The following is an 11,997-nucleotide window of genomic DNA, read 5'->3' on the forward strand; positions in this document are numbered from 1 at the left end:
GAGCCAATAGGCTAGCCACTAATATATACTATAATAAAGGTTTAAAAGTAATTCATTTAACCCATATCTTTAATTACGAAAGACATATATTTAATCTTTCACACATGTTCTTTTGTTCAAAGCACTAGAGTCACAGAGTCTGAATAACAAAGCATTCAGAGTTTGCAATTCCATTAGCCTATAGATTAGCTTAAAAAGACAGCATTAATAAATGTTATGAAACCACTGTAAATTCACTTGCAAAAAAATCACCTCATATAGTAGCACAAACAATCATCCCAGTATTAAGACACTACATATTACCAAAGTAGGCCAATCAATATTCACCAGCAAGATATATAGATAATATAACCAAACCATGTAATTCAAAGCCAAAGTCTTAAATATTTCCCATGACTTTGTTTAATTATGACAAAGATTAAAAAACAACCATATTCTTTTAAATATCTTAACAAAAATGATTTCAAGAAAATGTCAGGATTTTCTTTCTCATGGGAAAGGATTCATCCCGTCATCTTTACAACAATAACAAATAATATTTTGGCTACAGAGATCATGTGAAAAACACCTGTTATTGTGTGTTGTGTATTGTGCTATTTACTGCCACCTATTGGCATGTGTATGCTAGGTACCCAGTGGGGGTGGCATAGAGCTATAATACAAGGAGAGGAAAATGTTCAGCCTCTCAGAGTAGTTGTTAGTTGTTTTAGTGTTAGCCACTATGTAAGTTTTATGGGCTACATAGTTGTAACAAACTACCAAGTAGTGTACCTCTTCTCTAAGAGTTTGTAGCTAGAGATTTTGTTAAGCTTGTGTTCCTAATAAGTCTTGGATGCTACAATATAATGAGAAGATGTCTTAAATATTTCCCATGACTTTGTTTAATTATGACAAAGATTAAAATCATTTTGTATGATATTTGCATTTTATGGAATTTTGCATTTTTATCAGTAAACACCAGTTAGTATATATTTTCTGACTGGATTTCTTTGGGAAACAAGAAATGGCCATTGCATTGTGTTTGCTTTCATGGCTAATATTTTCCTGGAGTTTTTGCTGCGCTCTGCACAAACAGGAGTGTTTGTGATTATCACTCTGCACGACAGAAAAAATGGCCAAATCTTCATGGTTGTTTTTTCAATGGGAGCATGGTTCAGTCTCTCTGGATACCAGTCATGTCCCCACTGTATTGTCCTTCCAGAAGCTACTGAAAATGGAGCTCTTCTAGAGAACATTTAGAGAATAAGAGGATCCTCTTTGTGATTGGCTGTGTTGATGCTGTGTTGCTCACTTACATTTTTATCTATTTCTATGATTTTTTAAAAAATGTAACTTTTAATTTCTTATAGTGGTGCTTTAGTTACTTTACTGTACCATGTATTATGTTGTTAATCAGTACAAAATATAGCAGTGCACAAATTTAATAAACAAATGGTATGGTCACCAACATTATCCTCAGATACAGTCCTGCAGGTAAGAGTGAACCCACTCCAGCATTATAACTGATCTGGTCTAGAAGAGGAACATGATCAACAATTTGAAAAGCCACAGAGAAAACAAGAAGTATGAAAGCCGGCTAGGTGACTTTGGGCCAGTCACTCTCTCTCAGCCCAACTCACTTCACAAGGTGGTTGTTGTGGGGAAAAGAGGAGGAGGAAAGAATATTAGGTATGCTCACCACCTTGAGTTATTTATAAAAATAATAAAGGCAGGATAAAAAAATCTTTAAAAAAGTGTGCATTCCATCCTCTCTCAGACCAAGAGTTAGTCATTATTTGAGCCCAGCTCAAGCCACAACTGGAACCTTCACTGGTGCCAACAGATGGTCTGCAATGCTTGGAAGCTTGAACCAAGCACCTCTGGTTGAATCATTAAAGCAACTGCATCTTTCACAAGGCTTGAATGGCAATTTCAAAAGCTGCTCCCAACTGATTCCACGTGCATATGTGCACACAGCCACACTGGGAAACCCAGATTTAAGTTCTTGTTCAGCCATGATAATCATTAACCAATACTGTAACCAATGTTAGGCAGTTGTTTTCAGTATAAAATGGTTGTCAGGAGGGATGCTTATCAATTCTGAATTTCTCAAGCAAAAGGCAGAGAAAATATTACAAAGACAATAAATAATCAATTACTATTGTTTCAACCTAGCAACTATTTGTTCTTTATATTTAGCAAAGCATAAAAATAGTGAATGATTATCCATGCAGTTCTTTTTATAACAGTTAACATTTTGCCAAAAGATAGGTAAGTAGAGAAAGTGTGAACACATTTTCCTCACTCTATCTGGGGCAATTCTTTCTATTGAAGGAAGATTAGATGTCTCTATAAGAACAGGCTAGGATTTTTAGAAGATCCAGGATGTTGGCCCTTCATTAGGTTTAAAAGAAATACAAGCATACACTGTCACCTGGAATGATACATGTTACTGACTGCATCATTCCTTTGCCAAAATGAGTTTTTTTCATATAGTGCAAAAAAGTAGTGTTGAAGATCTACTATCAAGAGAAGGTTCAAACATGGCACTTATTGTCAACAATCCCACAGACACCTGAAGGATTGAGGGTTCTAAAGCTGATGTCATCAGGAGATACAGATCAAACATGAACTAGCAGCAAAGGCATTTAAATATTTCATGCCTATAATGATCTGTCTCTGTGCAATATTCACAATATTTTACTTGTTCTTGGAACCTCCAGAACACAGTATTTCCTGCATGGTGATTTTCAGGACAATTATATCCAACAGTTTTACATAGAAAACTGCAATCTGCAGATCTATAGCAAACATTTAATGTTTTCAGGGACTTAGATTTAGAAAGCAAGTAATGGCATTTTGATTTTTTTTAAGCCAGCCAGTACAGGCAGTTCCTGGGTTTTGAACACCCAGTTTACAGATGGCCCATAGTTAAGAACGGAGCACACTGTAGGAAAATTCAAGTTAAATAGACAATGGTTCAAGTTAATTACATGATACTACTTATACAGTATTATACAATAATACTGTTCTGGCTTACATACAAATTTGACTTAAGGACAGACTTTGGGAATGGAACTCGCTCTTAAACTGGGGATTACCTGTAGTCACATTCAAAAAAATTTATACCTGTCTTCATTTTGTTACATTATCAGACTAACTTTTGCAAGTAACAGAACAGCATATATTTGTAGGTTAACACAGGTTTATACTGAACAATTCAAATCTCATTGAACCCTTTATGAAAACGTAGCAGACCTGAAGATACAGACAGAATGCTAGAGTTGGGGGGAAGATAGTGAAAGTTCATTGCATCATTTTATAGTCATTAAGCAACTGAAAGGTTCATTTAACAGATCTTGCTCAAAAACCTAAGTCTTGTGATGTGTCACTGCACGATGGATTTCTTTAAAGACCCTGAAATATTGCTAATACCAGACTGAATAATTTCACAGAAACACTCAAAAATAGTATACACATACGAATCATCACAAGGTTTACAAATTAATAAAACAAAAACCTACCTGTGTGGTTTTACCAGAACCTGTCTCACCAACAAGTACAAATGACTGATGTCTGATGAGGATATCAGTAAACCTTTCCTTATATTCCCAGACAGGGAGCTGGAGTCGTTTCTTTAAGATTTCATAATAACGAGGTGTGTGTGGTAGGTTTGTAAATGGATTAATACCCTGTGGAAATACAGCTGGTTTCAAAGGTGGTAACCCAACGCCAGCAAGGAGAGCAGAGTTGGTTGAAGGTCGTAACTCCTTTTCCTTATCTCTTTCCCGTTCACGATCTCTATCTCGATCCCTGTCCCGGTCTTTGGAGCGATCATCACGATCCCGTTCACGATCTCGATCCTTCCTAAATGATTTTCATGACAAAAACATATAGCTTTCAAAAAAATAAGAATTCCATATGACTTTTTAAAAAAAGTGAATTAGAAGAAAAAAGAAAATGAACCAATCTTTAATAATTTGCTAAGAACCTACAGATTTTCCAGAAATTCATTTTTTCTTGCTCCATTTGTCAAGTTACGGATTGAAACAGGGTGATGAAGTGAAGTGCTACAACATGCTAAATACTAGTTCTGCTTACACATAACAGTTCTATCACATATCATGATTATTATTTCCATCTACTTAGAGTGGAAAGATCATCCCAGTCTTAAGATACAACTGAGTCACAGACATAATTATGGCTGCAATTTCTTCATTTCTCCCTACTATAAAAAAGAGGGAAATGTGTAAAACAAAAAAACCAGGTGTTACTTGAAGACAAATACTTCCTCGAGTATGTTTCAACATGTTTCACTTACTTCAATTACATGGCCTTGCCCTTAAAAATGTTCGGATCCAGTGAGATTGTTTTATACTGTCTCTTTTATAGGCTGTACTTCTTCAAATTGCTTTCTAGGTCAACCTTAAGAGGTTGAAGTTCTAAACATCTGAAACTAGCATGTATCTGAATGGCTGTCTGTTCTTGAAGGACTCTGGCTGAAGCTTACAGGAGAACCTCTAAAACTGTGATTTCCACTAAGTCAAATTAGAGGGAATGTACAACAGGAAGTTTTCTCAGTGATAATACCAGAAGTGTGGAATGACTGGTCCTCATCTTACCCAATTTCACACAGGGTGAAAAGTGTTTGCTTCATTCAGCTATGGGATTCATTCTGCTCTTTAAACTGATAGTGGTAATTTTGCTGTTTCTTTGGTTTGTGGGTTTGCATTTGTTTTAATGTTTTATTCTTCTATATACTGACTACAAACAAAATGTGAGTTATAATTACATGATTTGAATCCAACATAGATTCATGGGCAATCAATATGTTTGAATGTCTCAATATAACAAATTAACATAAGCCTTCTGTTCCATATCTTGTTCAATATGTGGAAAAACATCTGATTACAAAACGAGACTCTAAAACACATTCAGGAAAATCTTTGACATGATAGAAACATTTAAATTTTAAATGAAGACAATCTGACATAAGGCTGAGTTAACTTTCTCTTACACTTACTGGAAAACTACATACTCTTGTTTCTGTTTTTTTTTACTCAATATTAGATATTTTGAATTATGGGTCATATCTGGTACTTTGACAGCAGGTTACAGACAGCCCCACAAGATGTCTGCCAATCACAAAACTCTAAGTTACTAGAAGGCAAACTGATGAGGATGCAATTAACCATTCCTACTAGCTCTATACAATCTCAGTTTTTCTCTGTATTTCTTCTGGAAAATGACAAGCTTCCAAACAGGTCAAGAGAACCTCTAATTTAAATCACATTTCCAATTTTCTAGTTCAGAGATTTCTTTAACAAGCATACATACTAAACAAGCTACTGTAAAAAAAAAAAGTATCAGTTTGCCACTATGTTTGCATTAGCTAGGAGCATAAGCCAAGAACTTGGGTCATGCAGACCATGCAATTTTCAGACACTAACTTTTGCATCCAATTATGGAAAGGAGAATAATTTTACTATTAAGATTTTTTATGTGACTCTCCCTCCGTGTACAACATTCAACTTCACCAAAGATGTTAAACTTGATGACTGTGAAACAAATATTGAAGATACTCATATACTATCTTAAGCAATGGTGGTGTAACCATGCTTTTAAGAATGCCACATTTAAATCATAAACCATGGTTCACAAACTGCCATGGCTTAATTTACACAATATGCAAAGCCAAACCAAACCAATCACAATATCATCTTCCACAATGTGTAAATTCAACCATTACTGGAACAAGGCAAATACAATTTTATGCAATAAACATATGTTGAGTATCCTGCACAGATGTTGTTGAGGCAGAACATTTCTATATTTTAGCTTCCTTTTTTTCCAAAAGTACTTCCTTGGTGGCTTTCCCATACTATCAATGCTTTAAGCATCTTTTAAGTCCACCAGGTTTAATTGTGTAAAATGAAACAATAGGGGAAATGATAGCGAAACAAATGTTTCTGCTGGCTCTGGCAAGAGATGATTGATGGGATATTTTCCAAGTACCACAGGAACATAAATCTGTCCAAAATATCAAACGTGAACTTATTTGACGGATGTTTCCATTAATTCTGATGGTGAAAATATCATTGTATGTAACAGACAAAAAAATTAATCCAAACGTTTTCAAACAGGGATATTGTTTACATATCTTTCTCCTTTTCTATAAGTATTTATATTAATATATAATTAATAAAGGTTTATAATATGCAATTTTAAACAACCAGACGTTGGATCAAGAACGTTAATTTATTGGAACTCTAGTGTACACATGTAAGTTATATTGGGGGGGGGGGACTGATATTTTTATAAGGACCTTGACTTGGGTTTTGTTTTTTAATGGACTAGGATTTATTTTATGATATTCACCACCCAGAGTTTCTTTGGACAGATGAGCGGCCATAGAGGTATGATAAATAAATAAGGCATAAATATGTGCCATTTAAAACTAAAGAATGCTCACCTTCTAAATTATTTTTATTCATATTTAAATTAATGCAGATTTAATTAACAGGGATTTCTTTAACCAACCTTCCACTTCGATGGAAATCAAAATTCCCACTTACTGTTGATGATTTTATTGTTATTGGTGAAGCAATAAAAGTAATGTTGTAAGATGCCTTAAGTACTGGTATAACAGGAAGATGAGGTATAACAAAAATTAGAAATAAACTGAAGTTATTAATCTAAACTTCTAGAAACACAAAGAATAAAAATAATGGTAATGTTAGTTCCTAACTAGAAAAGATATACCACTGCATATGCAAAGTTCATTTGTGTGTTGAAGACACTTATAGTAAGTATCAGGCTATAAAACTATATTCGGTAGCAAAAACAGTTGAAAAAAGGAAGGATGTGCATGGAATGCACAATCTAGAAGGGGGAAAACATTTATACCTTCAATTCAAAAAAGCTAGGCAAGCGCTCACCTCAGAATATAATTTTTCCTATTTCCAGTTCATCACCGCTTGTTTAAAGGCCTGCAGCTCTGTACAAATACTTGCATGCTTAAGTTTAAACCACAAGAAAGGAACCGGACACGGTGGAATACTATTCAAAAAACATTATGTTACAATAAGCTTCAACCATTTGGGGAGAATGGATAAATCAAGTCTATGCCTGATTCAAACTACATGGTCTATGAACCACTAGAAAGGAAATGAACATTTTCATCACTTACTGTATTCAAAAACTAGAGAGGGCAGTATGTAAAAACAGTTGTACTGAACATTACAGGTCTTGTATCAGGTAGATGAGAAGGTTCAGAGTGTTCAATTACCGGAACAACACATCTCATTCAGTATACTGATATCAACTACTACATAATGTGGCACAACTACAAGCAGCAAAAATTTGTATTGACTGTGTAACTGAGGGCTGTTAATACAAATAACATAAAGCATGTTGTTTCACCTCTTAATTCTAAGGCAGGGAGCTTTTCTCCTAGAAAGAAATGTTAATGCAAAGGGAAAGTCAATCAGCAATCATTTCCTCTAATTTCAGAAAGCACATAATATTTTACCTTAGTTTTTTAACGAAAAATTCTGGTTATTTATTATTTTATCGATTGATTGACCATATTTATACAGCCGCCCATCTCTTATAATTGTTATGTTGGGGGGTGGGGTTGAACACTGCCTCAATGACTTTTGTTTTATAACTTTAAGAGTCATGACCATGAAAGGAAAAGTCTGCACTAACCTCCATAATATAATTTCAACCATGCAGCTTTGTGTAATGCAGAACAAAATTCAGAACAGGAAAAACCACCATATCCAAGGACCATATAAAGGATAAAATATTAAGCTGTCCCAAATTCTATTTTAATGCTAGAACATCCAGGCATATGTTTAAGGACCTATGGTTCCAATAAACCTACATATTACACTATCACTATCCAAACAATAAATTAAGAGAGTTAAGGCACATGCTGAATAACTTTCTCACATTTGTTTTCAGAAGTATACTTTTTTGAAAAAATATGCATTATAGCACAAGAAAGAGGTGCACTCATCTTCAAAAATTAATTTTAAGAAGGCAAATAAAGAAAAATATATAAGTGTTAGCAAATAAAAATGAAAACCAATTTTGAAAGAGGAGTTACCCATATTAATCAACTGATACCAGAACAATAGGTGCCTTCCACCACGCAGTACAGCATGCAGTTATACCCCTAGAAAGTACTAAAGTTTTAATCAAGTACTAGCTTTTATGTTCTTCATTTAAAAAAATATATCATTGGGGAATTCCAATATTTAGAAATATGGCCCTGAAATAGCTGAACAAATCCTGCTCACATTTGTCAACATTACAAATTAAGTGTTTGAAGACGCCTTGACTGCTGCAAAGTTTTGACTTTTTAAAAAAACTATCCTAGCTCTTGCAATTATATGTAGAAATAAAACTGCAGAAAACAAGTGATCATGGATGCAATAAATTTCTCATGCTGCTCCTTTCAAACTAATCTTTTTTGAGGATATGAAATTTAACTAGCTCAGCAAGTGAAAATGTGTTCAAAGAAAAACCTATTTCCAATGCAAAACTCCATGCAACACAAAATAAAGTTTGCAAACTTGACTTTCTTATAGTTAAATAGGATAAATGGGGCCTGCATGCTATACAGTAGCAGGTGGAACAGGACCATCCCGACATTCTCAAAAGTGAAATTTAACGTTACTATCTCTTGACCAAACTTAATTTTGTTATCTCTTTCTGAGTACCACCAAATTGTAGCTTTAAACTGCGGGAGTCCAAATCCGTTGACCATTTCCACATACCAACCGCTTCTTCCCTTTATTTTTCCCTAACCAAAGCACAATCACATTTCAAATATTGTGCCCAGCCATGCTTATCGCATCCCCAAAAGCAGCGCAGAGGAACTCCACCAAAATAGGCAGTGGATAAAGAATTTTAAGTAACTCAAAGTTATTAAGGAGTCAAATGAGGACAGAGAAAGTAATTTTTTTAAAAAACCAATTAATAATTTTAAATGCAAAAAGCTTTTAAGGCTTAGAGAGCTATCAGTGGCTGCAAATAATGTATGTGGAGTGGAAGGTAAATGGGCCATGGGAAGGATGGTTCATAATGAAAAAGGCAATCAACCTCAGGTGAGAGAAGTGCTCAGTTTCCATGCGCAGGTATGTATCTGTACCTTTTTGTAGGCCTCGGTTTAGTAAAAATAACAACAATTTATTAAAGTTGTATGCTGCTCGACTCTCAACAACTCTGGGTGGTTCCCAAGAATCAAAGAACTTACAATCAAATGAAAAAAAAAAACACCATAAAAAATAAAGACAAAAGATGGCAAGTGTGAGGAAGCAAGAGGTCTTACTCTCCCTCGCCAAAGGCCTGGGTGAAGAGCCAGACATACCTTATCACAACTACCTCACTTTTTTTCTCTTTTTGTTTTAAGGGAAGGCACCCCAGCCCAGCATCTTAAAGGTCTCAGGCCACAATCATTCTCATCTTGCTTTATTCACACAAAGCAACAGGGGAAGTTCCTTTCCAATGAGCCAGATCGAGACCCTGAACAGCAGCAGCAGCAGCTACCGATCCTTTCCCACAAGAGCCCTTCCAAGGGCCAGGGAGGGAGCCACATCCATTCTCTCACTATCTGGTCTACAAACCCCTGCAGAAAGGGACGTTTTCATGACTTCCTACGTTCGGGACCTATATAAGATGGCAGATTAAACCTGTGGCGCATCTCGGGCCAGAAAGGATTCTGAATGTTTTGCCAGCACAGCAACCCATCTCTTCCAGCACGTTGACACCAACTACGGGAGTCTGAGCGCGTCCGCCGCAGCTGCCGAGGCTTCCCCGCAGGAGCCTCTCCCGGCCTCAGATCGCTGCAGACGCAGCAGGCCAGGCGAGCACGTGCACGGCCCGGAACTCGCCGCCGGCCCGGTCTTGCCCTGCGAGGGCCTGAGGGATGGGGGCTGCCCGGAGGCCGCTTTCCTCCTCCTCCTCCGCCCCCCTTTCGAAGGCCTCAGAGCACCTTTTGATCCCCCCCCATGGGCCTGGAGGCGGCGGGCGCCGGATCCCTCCCCGCGCGGGAAGGCGAGGCGGCCCTCCCCCCCCGCGCCCTCAGGGCTCCCCTTACCCGTCGGAGGCCACGCGCTTCTTGCTGGAGCCGTAGTCGTCCCCGAGGTCGAGGCGGTGGCGCTTGGACATGATGGCAGCCGCGGCGACGCGAGGAGGAGGCCACCGACCCAGACACACAGCCAGAGAGCGAGCGAGCAGCTAAAATGGCGGCAGGAAGGAAGCCGCGGCCGCCACCGGAAGGGGCCGCGCGCGGGGAGAGCGGCGGAGGTCCGTCCCGACGAAGCGTCCGGCGGGGGAACCTCCACCCCCCGCGCCCAGGTTCCGGGTTGCGCGCGAAGCTGGCTCTCCCGGGCTGCTCCAGAGGGCCCTCGCCACCCCACCCCCGCCCGCCGCCCAGGGCAGGGATAGCCACGCCGGGGGGAGAGTGAGGCCACCGTATCGCGGCTCCCAAAATCCGGACCGCCCCTGGAAGGCAATCCAGAGGCGAGGGGGGTCCCTGCTCTGCTTGCAACCCAGAGCTGGAGGGGTCGCTTTGCCCGGGAGCGTCCGGTTTGGGGTCACCTGGAGCGGGAGACCCCCGGTTAGAAGAAGCTGGAGAGGCAAAGCTCCAGTCAGCCATGGATTGCAGCAGGGCGAGCCCACTTCTTTTCACGCATCCCGCTTCTTTTCCTTTCCCCCCACTCTTGCTCTTTCTGCCCTTTCTCTTCTTTCCCTTTCGCTTTCGCTGTCAGATATAAACTCCATCAAAAGATTCTTCTTCTTAACCTACCGCTTACCTTTCGGAAGCCACCAGCTGAGAGCTAGGAGTGAAGCCCAAACCGAGAAGAGGGATTCTTCCAGGCTGTTGTTCAGAGTCATAAAATCAGGCTCCTGATTGTGCTGACTACAAAGTGGCTGATATTACCACCAACGGGAATAATACCAGCCTAAAACAGCTCTGCAGGATCTTGAAAGAGTAGCAAATGCATTATCTTTTATGGTTCAGGAAATTAAAATGGACTTGGTGCAAAGCTCAACTCTTGAGAATGGATAGGTGGGTGGGTGGACAGATAGATACTCTCAAATGGTCCTCATACCTGTAACCCTGCTTTCTAAATCAGGCAAGGTTGAGTAGTTTCATCGACTTATCTAGCCTATGGATCAGAGCCTACTTTACAATAGTTCACTTAGGTATTTATAACTCTAGTTGTTCTTAACATAAGAATTCATAGATGGCATTATGTGAACAAAGTAGCAACAAAAACACAACATACAATTCAGAAATAACATGAATATTAAAAACAAAATAAGTATTTGCAAATTCTTTAACTAAATGGACATTCTGTTGAATGACAGCTCTGTCACTGATTGATTGAATGACAGATAAAGAGTGCTCCAAGGAGAGAGAATGTGTTTAAAAGGCTCTTTTACTTTATTTGAATAGTAATCTGAACATAACCTCTAAACTTAAATATTCTATTCTTGATCCATATGAAAAGTTAAATCCAGCATACTGAATTGTCTCCAGAATTGATGCCCAGTGTAATTCTTGTTCAATAATTCCAAAATTGTGCTAGGTATGAAATGCAGTCTATTGCTATTGTTTTATTATTAATTTTTGAAGGCTGGGAGACTAAATGTGAAGGTAGCTAACAACAATATTACCTGTAGTTCCTACCCAGCACTGAAAAGCAAATTAACGCAGGAGAAAATTACAGCTGATCATCACAGAAAACATATGAAATCATAAACCACAAGTAACAGCTTTGTTTTCTTTCATACATACACGCGCACACACACAGAGTAGTATGTCACATGCCAACAATATATGCATGCAATTATGCATTGTTACTGGCCATAAATAAATGCAGCAGCATTTCAAATGAAACATGTATCTGTCATCCATGTGTGGCATGATACCTTCACCTAACAAGCTCAGGGGAATGCTACACATTTGGTGCAATAAAACCAAAACCCTGTATTCTGAGA

At 38.3% G+C, this 11,997-nt stretch overlaps 1 protein-coding gene across 1 annotated transcript in view; it reads right to left on the bottom strand.

The window, feature by feature from the left end:
- The window catches only part of DHX15 (DEAH-box helicase 15), a 44,756-nt gene extending 34,493 nt beyond the window's left edge, over nt 1-10,263 (bottom strand). Inside the window, exons 1-2 of the mRNA XM_088131572.1 lie at nt 10,088-10,263; nt 3,504-3,846 (exon numbers count right to left, since the gene is read on the bottom strand). Of these exons, the coding sequence (XP_087987698.1) occupies nt 3,504-3,846; nt 10,088-10,158 (414 nt within the window). The 5' untranslated portion in view covers nt 10,159-10,263. The remainder of the gene's footprint in view (nt 1-3,503; nt 3,847-10,087) is intronic.
- Nucleotides 10,264-11,997: the final 1,734 nt, after the last annotated feature.

Source organism: Python bivittatus, unplaced genomic scaffold, assembly GCF_059951505.1.
Source record: "Python bivittatus isolate LINGU-HERP-01145 unplaced genomic scaffold, Pbiv_v1 ctg000960_np1212, whole genome shotgun sequence".
NCBI lineage: Eukaryota > Metazoa > Chordata > Lepidosauria > Squamata > Pythonidae > Python > Python bivittatus.